General features: G+C 37.6%; 1 protein-coding gene across 6 annotated transcripts in view; it reads right to left on the bottom strand.

Moving 5' to 3' along the window:
• The window catches only part of VPS13B (vacuolar protein sorting 13 homolog B), a 765,002-nt gene that overhangs the window by 176,110 nt on the left and 572,205 nt on the right, over positions 1-16,687 (bottom strand). For 5 of the 6 annotated variants that reach the window (XM_068526230.1, XM_068526225.1, XM_068526226.1 and 2 more), the window contains exon 36: positions 3,536-3,931. In XM_068526230.1, the coding sequence (XP_068382331.1) occupies positions 3,536-3,931 (396 nt within the window). The remainder of the gene's footprint in view (positions 1-3,535; positions 3,932-16,687) is intronic. The other variant, XM_068526229.1, reaches the window with a different exon arrangement.

Raw genomic sequence — 16,687 nt, 5'->3', positions numbered from 1 at the left:
AAACATTTCCGTGAATAATCTGTACATATTTTGTTGTAAAAACCAGTAAATGAACATAAAAGCATTTCAGATTTACATGTATTGACAATGTCTTGGGGAGAATATTAACTTTCCTCTTTCATTCTTTTATTATTCCCTTTCCACATACACTTCCCATAAGCTTATGTCGGTTTAGATGATAAAAAATATAATCATTAGGCAAACTCAAATATTTTTTGTACTTTTCACAAGTGAAGAAGCATGCCTACGACACATTCCCAATTGTGTTTCTCTAAATATTACTTAGACCATAAGATTCCTCTAGCATTACAAATCTATTTCAGCTCCTAAATTAAAACTCATCTGGAAAGGACCGCTTTACCCTGTTTATACAACATTGTCATATAAAGAGTGTTAAAAAAAATATTTCACTAAAAATAGCTTGCGTAAGTTAGGGATTAGAGTAGTTTCTGCTGCTATAATTGTTCCTTTGTAGTTTTTTCCATGATGTTTTTTGCACAATGTTTTTGACTGTGTTTATTAAAGTCAGCACATCAAAAAGGATCAAAGAGAAAGTGAGTGAGAACCAAAGAAACCCCAAGTGTGTTGTCTCATTGGGGAGTTATGCAGATTCGCATAAACAAGTGCAAATTGTTGAGGTTTTAATGAAAATTTTCTACAATTATTTTATCTTAAGTCATTCTATACAATAACATCTGTATAGCAGATGGCTATGCTGTACCAAGGCAATGCTCCTTTTTCTTTCTCTGTTTAATAGTACATCTGAGATGACTACTTTTGTCACTGTGCTCAATTTGGTTCAGCAAATAATTTGAAAAGTGCAGCTGCTGCAGATGGTCACAATAGTTATATAAACTGTAAAATCAAAGACACAGTTCAGTATAACTGTATTAGAGTCAAACTATAAAAATCTGACATTAACTCCACTGAACTCAAAGATACACTAGAAAAATTTTTGGTTGAATACAGAACGATGTCACTTGAAAAACACAAAAAGAAATATGACTACTGGTAGGAGGGTTATTTTATTTTTTTGCTGGGAAATATTTTTTACCACTTACCAAAAATATACATTAAGTATACATTTGCATATATTCCATCCAAGTGGCAAAGCATGAATTTTTAAGATATGCAAATATACAATGAAATTAATGTTCAAAGCTTAAATTTTATTTTACTTTTAAAAAGTTTTCCTTTGTTAAAAATCAATTTCTGAAAAATATGTCGTAATCTCTTAATTATAATTTCCTAGAAATCACTCTACAGCAATAACTAGAACTTACAATCTTACTTCACTTAATTATAATTTATTATTATTTTGCTGACTCTGTCATCTCTTAAACATTTGAGCATGCCATCACATCAAGCAGAAATGTAGAGTAAACAGATTTGCTGTTTGTTATACTCTCATAATAAAACAGTTTCTATTAATTAAATGGCTAAATTCAATTTGATCTGATTTGTTGATGCAAATAACTACTTTAGAACATTTGCAGGACACTACATATTAGAGTTATACCAAGTATGTCTTAGTCAAAGCTATAGTTTCTACTTTTGCATTTAACTAGATCTAAGAGTATAACTGTAAAAGGAGTAGGGGTACTAGCATAAAGGGAAAAAACAAGTTACAAAACCAGAATGAATCTACTACCTTGTAAAGCTCAGTGAGAGGATTTTAATTATATTTTAGAGATATTTACTGAGAATAAACACTATTAAAATTGGATAAAATATGAGTAGCAAATGAATGAAACAAGAAACAAGAATGAATAAAGAAAAGGACCTAAAATTGAGTACAGTACATGTTAAATGCTTTCATTCTGTTTGAGTCCTAACCTTTCCTTGCTATGATTAAGGTAAAACTGAAAAGGCCTGGGAATGGCCTCAGTGTTGTCTGGGTTGTAATTTATTTGTGGATAAATCAGACATTGTAGCCTCCAGTGCTTCATAGTCTTTCATGTCCCATGGACCTTACAGTTTTCATTTCCAACTTTTAAGACAATAAAAGAAATACAGTGCTTTTAGCTGGCTTGGTCACAAATATTTCTGATGAGAAAGAAATCAATCATTTATTTTTTTGGCCTAAAATTCATACTTCTCAACTACAAAACTCCTTCTTTATCTCTTCAACTACTGTGCCCAAACTGGCTACACAGTTAGTCTCCAGCTGCCACTTAATTACTTTTTGGTAAGCAACTAAGTTGCATACAGTTTCAGGATTTACTTTATCCAGGGCACTATCCCTCTAGCCCCACTTCTTTCCTGCAAATTAAAGTGGAAAAAAATGTTTTCCTTTTGCTACTTTTACTTTCAAAGTAAAATTTCTGGCATCATGCCCTGAACTTTAACAGTAGCAGTTTCTGTGATTGAAAATGGTTATTCCCCACCTGTACCTTGTCTTTTCTCTTCCCCTCACATTCCTTCTGCCTACCCTTTTTGATTCAGTGTGAAAAAGCACATAACAGTTGAGGAAAATGTAGATGTCACTGCCTGTTAATTTCTCACCTCTCCACCCATCAAGGACATTCAGTTGCCAAGTCCACGGGCTCCCTTGCTCAGCCAGGCACTGAAGCATGGCCTTTCCTTGCAGGTGTTGCTGCCTGATAGTCCTCAATGGCACTGTCTTTTCAAAGTTGAACCTTGGCTTCTATTACATTTTGTGTAGCATTCCTGCCACCAGAGCAATTTTTCCTTTTTAAATAAATTGTTACCAGTAACTTAATGTAGCACATCGGAATCACCTGTAGGGTTTGTTGGAACACACTTTTCTGGGCCCCATGCCCAGACTTTCTGATTCAGGAGGTCAGGGGTAGAGTCTGAGAATTTGCATTTCTAACAAGTTCCCAGATGCTGCTGCTGCTGCTGCCTCTGAGACCTCACTTTAAAAGCTACTATTCTGGGCTTCCCTGGTGGCGCAGTGGTTGAGAATCTGCCTGCCAATGCAGGGGACACGGGTTCGAGCCCTGATCTGGGAAGATCCCACATGCCGCGGAGCAACTGGGCCCGTGAGCCACAATTACTGAGCCTGCGCAGCTGGAGCCTGTGCTCCGCAACAAGAGAGGCCACGATAGTGAGAGGCCCGCGCACCGCGATGAAGAGTGGCCCCCGCTTGCCGCAACTAGAGAAAGCCCTCGCACAGAAACGAAGACCCAACACAGCCATAAATAAATAAATAAATAAAGAAAATAATAAAAGCTACTATTCTAATGGCGCACAAACCTTGATACATACTCTGTTCTTCCACTACAGCTATTTTAGGTAAAAAGAAATTTAGGAATGAACAGTTATAAAGACATCTGTAGGAACATGACTGAAGGGGTAGATAGGAACGGTTTAGTTTACGGCATTAACATACTTAGGTTTAAATGATTTGTTATAACATTTTCTTTAAAATAAGGCAACAAACCAGAAATGTTCCTAATCTCTAATGGCTCTTGAAACTTTTAAACTCTACTTAATATAAACCTTCAACACTATGCAGTTTTAGATGTTAACAAGTCATTGTCATCTCCCTCTCCCCTTTTCTGTGACTTACCAGGCACTTTTTGCGCTGCTTTGATATTAAGGCTTCCGTTGAGGGTTGATAAAGATGCTAACAGGCACGGTTTATTAGGATGGGGGACAGTTTCCATGGAGACCACAATCTGAGTAGTACGAACAGAAATTTTTTGAAAGCAGGAAACCGTTCTCCACACGTTTTCTTGAAATGGAATCTTTTGTGCTCCATCACCATGAACTTTAAGCTTAGACGACTTTCCACGGTAACATTTGGAGGCTGGAAGCTCATCCTTATTCAGCATGGTGTCTGACAGGGCTGAGGTCTCTTTGCTGTGTGCACTTTTTATCTTCTTCAAAAAATGGTTTATCTGATCCAGCTTGGTAAAACTCAGGTTTGCTTTCAAAGGCTTTGATATATCCAAGTTGATGTCTGCTATAGAATTGAAAAGGATAAGAAAATTACTGAAGCTCTCCTATTGAAAATAAGCCTTTACTTCCCTGTCAAGCTCCTATTTCAGTTTCCCAACGCCTGTACTGTGGACTCATTAGGATGTCAGATGTTATAATTCTTTTACTTACCACCTAACCTTTCCATGTAGTTACTTGAAGGAACAGTTTCCCTGGACTACTTACATGCCTACGTTCCTGTCTCAATCCATGTGACTGTCTGTCTGTTCCTGACAGAGCAAAGGCCACACACGGACATCTGCCTCTGCCCTCCCACTCTGAGGTAAAATTAAGCAGCCTTTCCAGTTTGTTACTGAACTGACATTCTTTCTTCCGAGGTTAAAAGGGCTTCCTTTAGTACCCAGCACAATGTTTGACACAAATACTGGTATTAATAAATATTTGTCCAACTGATTAACTGCAGTAGCCTCCCCTACCACTCTCTGATAAAGTATATGCACAAAACATTTGTTTCCCCTCTGTGACCCACTAAAACCCAGAAGAGTCCCTACATCTTTCCTTGGACTCTGCATTGATAAAGTTTCAAATACCTCATCTAATGTAAGACTGAGATTTCTTAAAATCCATTTTACATGTATCATCCACCGGATGTTGTCCTTATTTGCCACTTACTCACTTAGTCACCTGACATTAAAACTAACTAGGCCCTATCACTTCTGTTTTTGCCTTCTCACTTCTGTTTTTATTATCAATAAGACATAAGACTGTAAGGGTTGTCAAGGCAGAGCATGCCACTCATGTTTATACCCAGTGCCTGGCACAGTGTGTTTCTCATATGTATCTGTTCAATAAATGGTTGAGTTTAACTGAACCTAACAAGTATTCTTTTCACTGGAGCCTGATGTAATACAAGACATAATCACAGATGAAGCTAGGAATAGCAAAGTTATCAAGCAGATGAAGTTAACATTCTGTCTGTTTTCAATAGGAGGACCTCTTCTCATCTTCCTCAGACATCAGCACCTTAGAGTTTCCTCCTGTCTACCCAGGCTCGCTCAGGGTACCACCCTTTTTAAGTGTGCCTTTCCTGGTGTTTCTTTAATCAGGCTAAGCAAAACTCTGAGAGTCCTGCTTCTAGCCAGTTGTCCACTGGAAAGGGTCAGACATCTAAGTCACCCTTCTGCAATACTAGAATGTTCCCTGCTCCCTACATTCATTTAAACAGGAAAACAACACCCTGATTTAAAGGAATTATGTTTTTTAACATCTTTATTGACATATTAACTCATATCATACAATTTACCTATTTAAAGTATACAATTCAATGGTTCTTAGTATACTCCCAAGATTGTGTAATCATCACCACTATCTAATTCCAGAACATTATTATCACCACCAGGGAAAAAAAAAATTCCCATGCCACTTAGTGGTCCCTACCCATTCCCCACTTCCAGCACTCGGGCAACCAATAAGCTAATTTCTGTCTCTATATATTTGCCTATTCTGGGCATTTCATATAAATGGAATCACACAAAATCTGGCTTTTTGTGTCTGGTTTCTTTCAGTTAACACAGTAAAAGTTTTTAAGGTTCATTTGTGTTGAATCATGTATCACCAGTATGTCATTCCTTTATATGGCTGAATAATACTCCATCATATGGATATACTACATTTTGTTTATCCATTATCAGTTTATGGACATTTGGGTTGTTTCCACTTTTTGGCTATTATGAATAATACTGCTATGAACATTCATGTGCAAATTTTTTTGTGAACATGTTTTCAATTCTTTTAGGTATCTACCTAGAAGTGGAACTGCTGGGTCATATTTGATTACAGCAATCCTAGTGGGTATGAAGTGGTAACCCATTGTGATTTTGATGTGTTTATTTCCCTAACGATTAATGATGTTGAGCATTTCTTCATTTCTTCAGTCGTAGTGGGTGTGAAGTAGTATCCCATTGTGATTTTGATGTGTATTTCCCTAATGATTAATGACGTTGAGCATTAATGTTACTGGCTATGCGTATATATTCTTGGGAGACATGTCTATTCACACCCTTTGCTCATTTTTAAATTGGGTTATTTGTCTTTTTATTAAATAGTATGAGTCTTTTATATTGATATATTCTGGATACAAGTCCCTATGAGATATAGGATTTGCAAATATTTTCTCCCATTCCATGGACTGTCTTTTCAGTTTTTTGGATGGTATGATTTGCAGCACGAAAGTTTTTAAGTTTTGTGAAGTCCAACAGATCTATTATTATGCTTGTGCTTTTGGTGTCATATCCAAAAACCATTGCTTAGGGGGCTTCACTGGTGGCGCAGTGGTTAAGAATCTGCCTGCCAATGCAGGGGACATGGGTTTGAGCCCTGGTCTGGGAAGATCCCACATGCCATGGAGGAACGAACTCCGTGCGCCACAGCTACTGAGCCTGTGCTCTAGAGCCCGTGAGCCACAACTACTGAAGCCCGTGCGCCTAGAGCCCGTGCTCCGCAACAAGAGAAGCCACCACCACGAGAAGCCCGTGCACCACAACGAAGAGTAGCCCCCGCTCACCGCAACTAGAGAAAGCCCGTGCACAGCAACAAAGACCCAATGCAGCCAAAAATAAACAAATAAAATAAATTTATAAAACAAAGCAAAACAAAAAAAAACACTGCTTAACCCAAGGTCACAAAGATTTACAGTTATGCTTTCTTTTACAAGTTTTATAGTTTTACCTCTTACATTTAGGTCTATGATTGCTCTTGAATTAACTTTTGTGCTTTGTGTGGTAGGGGTCCAACTTAATTTTTTTTTGCATGCAGAAATCCAGTTATACCAGCACCATTTTTGAAAGGAATTAGTTTTGACTTGTAGAATTTGGGGTACTCAAAGAGGCTGGTGGGCAAATATTTTAGGGAAATTGGATGATTCAAATGATTCATACACTGTCCGGCTCTGCCTGTAAATTCTTTTACGAGGGCCTCGAAATTCTGTGGCCTCACAGAAAATAATACCACCTTTTACCACAGTGAAAAAAACAAACAATCTTAACAGATGATAGCAACAACAGGAAAACAAAACAAAGCTAAAGCAGAAAGGAGACTCAGATATTGGGGCCAGAAGCTACCTGCTTTTGCCTGGATTCATAACATGAGATTTAAACTAAGCGTCAGAAGTAGCCATAGAAACAGTTTACTGACCTACTCAGGAAGTTGCCCAAATATCCACCTATACTAACTGCTGAGCCTAAGGGATCCCTTTTCCCTCACTGTAAACTGACAAAACATCCACGGAATGGTAATATATGAGAGTTGTTGACTACTATCTCAATATGGATCCTTGTATCTCAGGTATGGTAGTCCCAGTGACACAGGAAACAAACAAACAAAAAAACAAAAAAACTATACCTCTGCTTATTTGTCTAACTTGTCCTTTGAGACTCAGTCCTTGAGTCTCAAAGACTCCAGGAAGTCTTTCTTGACCCCTGAGGCCAAGTGAGGTGCCTCTCAACCATTGCTTTCAGAATGTCCTGTGCATTGTATCATCATCAGGTACCTATTCATATTATTTTTATAGTTACTGCTTAGGTATCTGTCAGAGTCCAGCTAACTGTGAACTCCTGAACAATAAGGACTGTTCTACATCTTAATATTCTGAATGCCTAAACTACTGTTTGGTCCACAGGAAGTACAAAATGAACATTTAATGATGCAGTGAAGGAAAAAAAAAATGAATGAATTTTTCCTTCCTACTGAACTCCCACAGGCTCATCAAATCACTTCATCCAGAACAATCCATTACCTCCTCTCACACATGCTATATTCCCTGTCTCAGTTAATGACTCTAATCTACCAACTGGCTCAAATAAAAAATCTGACTTTTTGACTCATTTCATTCCCTCTTTTCCTGGTCCAAACCCACTCAGTGATTAAGTTCTGTCAACTTTACTTCCAAAATATTGCTTGAATCCAATCTCCTTCTCTCTAGCATTCCAGCCACTCCCCATGTTTTCCCTCCGTGCCTTTGATACTGCTCAGCTAATATAAAGCCTCCTAAAAGGATTCCCTGTCTAGACCGATTCCTGTTAATCCAGTCTCCAGAGTAATTTCCAAATGATTTGTTTCTACTGTGATCCTGATTGGCTCACTATTGCTTAAAACTCTTTAATGGCTCTTCTTTACCTATGGGATAAAAGATGAAGCTCCTTAGAATGGGAAAAAAGGCTTGCCTTTCCTTATCTGCAGCCATTGCCCACCTCAGATATTAAAGCTCCAGAAATATCAAAGAGTTTATACAGCCCACTCCCCCCAGCCCAGGCTATGTCATACCACAAGACCTTTGATCATGTTGCTCCTTTGTCTAATATACTCTTTCTTTGCCTAATGCATAATCTTCAGGATACTGCTCAGCACGTTCTCCAAGAAGTAGTTCCACAAAGCTGGCCCTGCATAAGTATCTTTTTATGAGATTATGTCTCTCACCAATAGAGAAGATCCTTGAGTGTACATTTTTCACCTTTAATACTTAGCATTGGGCCTCAAACTCAGCATGAAGTACATGTTTGGTCAGTTCATGTTGGAGCACCCTGAAACTTTCTAATCTGGTTCTGTGGTAGGCAGAATTCTGAAGATGACCCCCTTCTCCCAAGATTCCTCTCCCCTGGTTACTGAATCAAACACTAATCTAGGTACTGCTATGCTGAAAGGGATTTTATAGGTGTGATAAAAATCCCAGGTAAATTGAATTTAACACAGAGATTATCTGGTGGGCCTGATCTATTATACAGGCCCTTTAAAAAGTACATGAAGGAGGCAGAAGGGGAAGTCGGAGAGATTTGAAACGTGAGAAGGGGTCTATGATATGTCATTGCTGCTTTGAGGATGGTAGGGGTCATGTGAGAAGGAATGGGCACCCTAAAGCTGAGGGAAGGAAGCACTGGCCAGCTGCTAACAAGGAATTAGGGACGTGAGTCCTATGACCACAGGAACTGGATTATGCAAACAAATGGAATGAGTTTGTAAGTGGATTCTTCCCTGGAGCCCTCTAGATTAGAGCCCAGCCCAAATGACACTTTGATTTTGGCCTTGTAAGATTCTGAGCAGAGAATACAGCTAAACCCAACTGGACTTCTGACCTGCAGGACTGAGATAATAAATTTGTATTGCTATAAGCCACTACATTTGTGGTAATTTGTTATGCATCAATAAAAAACTAATACAAACTCCATATGCATATTTACCCACATATTATTTCCTGTTTCTAATGTGATCATAAATGAAGTTTCAAGGCCTAGGAATGTTTGCCCTAGCTTCTTTCACCTTTTCCCCCCAGAGCAAAAATATCTAATATACTTTGCTCTTCTCTTTGTTAGTTGCCATTTCCCGCTCTTTAAAAATTACTTCAGCGTTCCAGGAAAGATGGAGCCCTGTCTCTCCCACTTTATACAGCTATAATATCTGGAGAGATTACAGCTAAAAAACCTATACAGAGGGCTTCCCTGGTGGCGCAGTGGTTAAGAATCCATCTGCCAATACAGGGGACATGGGTTCGAGCCCTGGCCCAGGAAGATATCACATGTCACAGAGCAACTAAGCCCATGCACCACAACTACTGAGCCTGCACTGTAGAGCCCGTGCTCTGCAACAAGAGAAGCCACCACAGTGAGAAGCCCACACACTGCAACAAAGAGCAGCCCCTGCTCGCCACAGCTAGAGAAAGCCCACATGCAGCAACGAAGACCCAATGCAGCCAAAAATAATAAATAAATAAAATAAATAAATTAAAAAAAATAAGTGCAAAGCCTAGTTAAAAAACAAACAAACAAACAAAAAAACAAATGCAAGCAACAAAAAAAAACCTACACAGAGCAGCTATTTGAGGATTTTGAAAAGTAAATGGTAACAGGTAGACTGAAGAAGATGACTAGATTTCAAAATACCACCAAAAGGTAGTGAGTTTCTCATTTTTCTTCTGATATTCCACAGCCTGGGGCAGCCCAAAACCTGGAGGTGGGCATCAGGTGTGGATAGAGGGAGTAGTAGGGGAAACCCTCTATTTCTGGCTTCAGTAATGGGAAGGGAATTCCTAATGCCCACAGGGACTAAGAAAAATGCCTCATTTTTTCCTTCTTTTTCTTGTACCACAGAAAATAGGAGACAATACTCCTAAATTCATTTTATGAAACCATCATTACTGATACCAAAACTAGACAAAGACAGTAAAAGAATACTACATACCAATATCCCTAAAAACCAGAGACATAAAAATCCTCCAAATAAATTTTTTAAAAAATCAAGTAATATAAGAAACTAATAATACACCACAACCAAGAGGGGTTTAGCCTTGGACTACAAGGTTGGTTCAATATTAGAAAATCAATCAAAGTAATGGTATTACCAGTTTACAAAACAAAAAAACATGATCATATCAATTGATGCAGAAAAAGCTTTTGAAAAACCAATATCCATTTATGATAAGAACTCTTAGCAAACTGTCAATAGATGGAAACTTCCTTAACCTGATAAAGTTCACGGATGAAAAACCTATAGTTAATGTCATACTTAATCATGAAGGATTGAATGCTTTTCCCCTAAGATCAGAAACAAGGCAATGATATTCATTCTCACTACTCATACTCTATATTTAATACTAGAGATCCCAACCAGCACAACAAGGCAAGAAAAAGAAATAAAAGGCATGAAGATTGGAAAGAAAGAAATAAAATGATGTCTATTCGCAGATGACATGATTGTCCATGTAGAAAACTCCATGAAATCTTCAGAAAAGCTCCTAGAATTACTAAGTGAACTTGACAAGATTTTAGAATACAAGACCACTACACAAAAATCAGCTGAGTTTCTACAAACCAGCAATATGCAGTTGGAGTAAAATTTAAACAAAAAACAACATTTATAAAAGCTCCAAATAAAATAAATACTTAGGTATAAATCTGATAAAACTCGTACAGAATCTGTATGTTGGAAAATCATTAAAGATCTAAGTAAGTGGAGAGATATACTGTACACATAACATATTCATGGATTGGAAGACTCAAAATAGTAAAGATATAAAATCTCTCCCAATTGATCTATAGATTTAACACAATTCCAATAAAAATTCCAGCAGTATTTATTGCAGATATAGAAAAGTTGATTCTAAAATGTATACAGGAAAGCAAAGGAACTAGAATAGCTAAAACACTTTTGAAATAGAAGAATGACATTGGAGGGCTTATACTACCTAATTTTAAGACTTGCTATGAAGCTACTATGATCAATACAGTATAATTCTGGAGAAGTTATATACATGTATATCAGTGGAACAGAACAGAGAACCCAGATTATAGAGGCCAACCAAATATTGTGAAATGATTTTTTTTTTTAAACTGCAAAGGCAGTTCAATGAAGAGAGTTTTATCAGCAAATGGTGTCATACATCCTCATGCCCCACCCACCCCCCGCAAAAAGAAAGAAAAAAGTTGAACTCAACTTTATACTTTATCCAAAATTAACTAAAAGTGAATCATAGATCTGAATATAAAATGTAAAATATAAAACATTTTAAGATGAAAACATAGGAGAAAATCTATGAGTACTGAAGTTAGGCAGAATTCTTATATACAGTACCAAAAAAAGCATGATTCATTTGAAAAAACTTCACACTAAAAACTTTTGCTCTGTAAAAAGTAGTGTTAAGAAAATGAAAAGACAACCTATGCACTGGGAGAGAATATTTGCAAGTCACATATCTGACAAAAGACTTGTATCCGGAATATACAAAAAACTTTCAAATTCAACAATAAGCAAACAGGCTAATTTTAAAATACGCAAAAGAGTTGAATAGACACTTTACCAAAAGGATATATGAATGGCAGATAAGCACATATAAAGACATATGACATCACTAGTAATTAGAAAAGTGCAAATAAAAATGACAATGAACCAACTATTAGAATGGCTAAAATAAAAAATACTGATAACACAAACTGCCAGAGATGATATGGAACTAGTGGGATTCTCGTACATTGCTGTGGGAATGTCAAATGATACAGGCTATTTGGAAACATTTTAGTAATTTCTTATGACTTATACGACCCACCAATCCCACACCTAGGTATTTATCATAGAGGAATGAAACTTACAATCACACAACAATTTATACACAAATGTTTAAAGTGGCTCTATTCATAATCACCAAAATTGGAAACAACTTATATGTCCTTCAATGGATGAATTCTTAAACTATGGTTCATCTACAAAATGGAATACTACTCAGCAATAAAAAGGAATGTATTGATACTACTGATAGATACAACAACTTGACTGACTCTCAAGGGCAGTATGTGAGTGAAAGAAGCCAGTCTGAAAAGGTTACCTGCTGTATGATTACATTTGTATGACATTCTCAAAAAGGTAAAACAAATAAACAAAAACCCTAAAGTGATGGAGAGCAGTAATTATCATAGGGTAGGATTTAGGGGGAGGTGTGATTACAAAGGAATACCATGAGAGTTTTTTAAGATGGTAGAACTGTTCTGTATCTTGACTGTGGTAGTGGTTACATGAATCTATTCATCTATTAGAATTCATAGAACTGTGCACCAACGAAGGACAATTTTACTGCACATTAATTTAAAAAATAAAAAAGAAACAAAATTATTTCAACGACTTTGTCATATGCATGACAGGACAGTTTTTTCCACTCCATTTATTTTTTACCCTCACATGTGTTTCTCAAAAGGCTAAAGGGTTGGAATGTGTCCTTATGTGTAGGGGAAGCCCACTTTAGGCCTAAGTGTTAACCAACTCTGTACTGGGTAAGTTTTTCAGGTTTCCTTTCCATTCTCCATGGCCCCTCCAACAAGGAAGTAGAACACTTATGCTAATACCTTTAACTGTGAGATCAGGATGGTCTTCCTGCAAAAGGTGAAAAAGATGGAATGCTACTGCTAGAGGTTATGGAAGCCATAGGACAATTCCTGATCTTACTAATACAAAACAGTGTGGCACATGAAAATTGGAGGCTTTAATTTAACAGCTGGCTAGAGTCAGTTAAACCAGTAAAACTCAAAAGCACAGGTCAGTTTGGCACCTTCCAAAGTAGTTTATTGATGTACTCTGCATCTGTGGAATACCTGAATAAACAATGAATCATCCCAAATTGAGGAGGTGGACTTTGGGAGCAATGGCATACATATTTTTGTCCCTATTTCTCTTTTTGTGAGTGTGTATGTGTATGCTTCTGTGTGTGATTTTGTCTGTATAGCTTTGCTTTTACCATTTGTCCTAGGGTTCTGTCTGTCTGTTTTTTTTTTTGTTTGTTTTCTTTAGTATAGTTTTTAGCACTTGTTATCATTGGTGGATTTGTTTTTTGGTTTGGTTGCTCTCTTCTTTCTTTCTTTTTTTATTACATTAAAAAAATTATTTTTGGGGGGCTTCCCTGGTGGCGCAGTGGTTGAGAATCTGCCTGCGAATGCAGGGGATACAGGCTTGAGCCCTGGTCTGGGAAGATCCCACATGCCGTGGAGCAACTGGGTCCGTGAGCCACAACTACTGAGCCTGCACGTCTGGAGCCTGTGCTCCGCAACAAGAGAGGCCGCGATAGCGAGAGGCCCGCGCACCGTGATGAAGAGTGGCCCCCGCTTGCCGCAACTAGAGAAAGCCCTCGCACAGAAACGAAGACCCAACACAGCCAAAAATAAATAAATAAATTTATTTAAAAAAATATATATATTTTTTAATAATTATTGTTTATTTTAACAACTTTATTTTATTTTATTTTATCTTCTTCTTTCTTTCTTTTTTTTCTCCCTTTTATTCTGAGCAGTGTGGATGACAGGCTCTTGGTGCTCCAGCCAGTGTCAGGGCTGTGCCTCTGAGGTGGGAGAGCCAAGTTCAGGACACTGGTCCACAAGAGAACTCCCAGCTCCATGTAATATCAAATGGCAAAAATCTCCCAGAGATCTCCACCTCAATGGCAAGACCCAGCTCCACTCAACGACCAGCAAGCTCCAGTGCTGGACACCCTATGCCAAACAACGAGCAAGACAGGAACACAACACTATCCATTAGCAGAGAGGCTGCCTAAAATCATAAAAAGGCCACAGACACCGCAAAACACACCACCAGACGTGGACCTGCCCACCAGAAAGACAAGATCCAGCCTCAACCACCAGAACACAGGCACTAGTCCACTCCACCAGGAAGCCTACACAACCCACTGAATCAAACTTAGCAACTGGGCCCGGCACCAAAAACAACGAGAACTATGAACCTGCAGCCTGTGAAAAGGAGACCCCAAACACAGTAAGTTAAGCAAAATGAGAAGACAGAGAAACACACAGCAGATGAAGGAGCAAGGTAAAAACACACCAGACCTAACAAATGAAGAGGAAATAGCCAGTCTACATGAAAAAGAATTCAGAATAATGATAGTAAAGATGATCCAAAATCTTGGAAATAGAATGGAGAAAATACAAAAAACGTTTAACATGGAACTAGAAGAACTAAAGAGCAAACAGACAGTGATGAACAACACAATAAATAAAATGAAAAATTCTCTAGAAGGGATCAATAGCAGAATAACGGAGGCAGAAGAACGGATAAGTGACCTGGAAGATAAAATAGTGGAAATAACTACTGTAGAGCAGAATAAAGAAAAAAAAAAAATGAAAAGAATTCAGGACAGGAAAAACAAAAAAAAAGGTCATGAAAAACCTAGTGGCAAGACGGGAATAAAGACACAGACCTACTAGACAATGGACTTGAGGATATGCGGAGGGGGAAGGGTAAGCTGAGACAAAGTGAGAGAGTGGCATGGACATATATACACTACCAAATGTAAAATAGCTAGCTAGTGGGAAGTAACCGCATAGCACAGGGAGATCAGCTCGGTGCTTTGTGACCACCTAGAGGGGTGGGATAGGGAGGGTGGGAGGGAGGGAGATGCAAGAGGGAAGAGATATGGGAACATATGTATATGTATAACTGATTCACTTTGTTATAAAGCGGAAACTAACACACTATTTAAAAAAAAGAAGAAATCAGAACAGTCTGAGAGACCTCTGGGACAACATTAAACGCACCAACATTCGAATTATAGGGGTCCCAGAAGAAGAAGAGAAAAAGAAAGGGACTGAGAAAATATTTGAAGAGATTATAGTTGAAAACTTCCCTAATATGGGAAAGGAAATAGTTAATCAAGTCCAGGAAGCACAGAGAGTCCCATACAGGATAAATCCAAGGAGAAACACGCCGAGACACATATTAATCAAACTATCAAAAATTAAACACAAAGACAAAATATTAAAAGCAGCAAGGGAAAAACAACAAATAACATACAAAGGAATCCCCATAAGGTTAACAGCTGATCATTCAGCAGAAACTCTGCAAGCCAGAAGGGAGTGGCAGGACATATTGAAAGTGATTACGGGGAAAAACCTACAACCAAGATTACTCTACCCAGCAAGGATCTCATTCAGATTCGACGGAGAAATTAAAACCTTTACAGACAAGCAAAAGCTAAGAGAATTCAGCACCACCAAACCAGCTTTACGACAAATTCTAAAGGAACTTCTCTAGGCAGGAAACACAAGAGAAGGAAAAGATCTGTGATAACAAACCCAAAACAATTAAGAAAATGGTAATAGGAACATACATATCGATAATTACCTTAAATGTAAATGGATTAAATGCTCCAACCAAAAGACACAGACTGGCTGAATGGATACAAAAACAAGACCTGTATATGTGCTGTCTACAAGAGACCCACTTCAGACCTAGGGACACATACAGACTGAAAGTGAGGGGATGGAAAAAGATATTCCATGCTAATGGAAATCAAAAGAAATCTGGAGTAGCAGTTCTCATATCAGACAAAATAGACTTTAAAACAAAGACTATTACAAGAGACAAAGAAGGACACTACATAATGATCAAGGGATCAATCCAAGAAGAAGATATAACAATTGTAAACATTTAGGTACCCAACATAAGAGCACCTCAATACATAAGGCAAATACTAACAGCCATAAAAGGGGAAATTGACAGTAACACAATCATAGTATGGGACTGTAACACCCCACTTTCACCAATGGACAGATCATCCAAAATGAAAATAAATAAGGAAACCCAAGCTTTAAATGATACACTAAACAAGATGGACTTAAATGATATTTATAGGACATTCCATCCAAAATCAACAGAACACACTTTCTTCTCAAGTCCTCATGGAACATTCTCCAGGATAGACCATATCTTGGGTCACAAATCAAGCCTTGGTAAATTTAAGAAAATTGAAATCATATCAAGTATCTTTTCCAACCACAATGCTATGAGACTAGATATCAATTACAGGAAAAAATTTGTAAAAAATACAAAGACATGGAGGCTAAACAATACACTACTTAATAAAAAAGAGATCACTGAAGAATCAAAGAGGAAATAAAAAAATACCTAGAAACAAATGACAATGAAAACACGATGACCCAAACATATGGGATGCAGCAAAAGCAGTTCTAAGAGGGAAGTTTATAGCAATACAGTCCTACCTTAAGAAACAAGAAATATCTCAAATAAACCACCTAACCCTACACCTAAAGCAATTAGAGAAAGAAGAACATAAAAACCCCCAATGTTAGCAGAAGGAAAGAAATCATAAAGATCAGATCAGAAGAAAATGAAAAAGAAATGAAGGAAACTATAGCAAAGATCAATAAAACTAAAAGCTGGTTCTTTGAGAAGATAAACAAAATTGATAAACCATTAGCCAGACTCATTAAGAAAAAAACGG

The sequence above is a fragment of the Eschrichtius robustus genome, chromosome 17 (genome assembly GCF_028021215.1).
Source record: "Eschrichtius robustus isolate mEscRob2 chromosome 17, mEscRob2.pri, whole genome shotgun sequence".
NCBI lineage: Eukaryota > Metazoa > Chordata > Mammalia > Artiodactyla > Eschrichtiidae > Eschrichtius > Eschrichtius robustus.
Note: the sequence above shows the minus strand (reverse complement) of the source record. Positions and strands in the feature narration are given on the sequence as shown.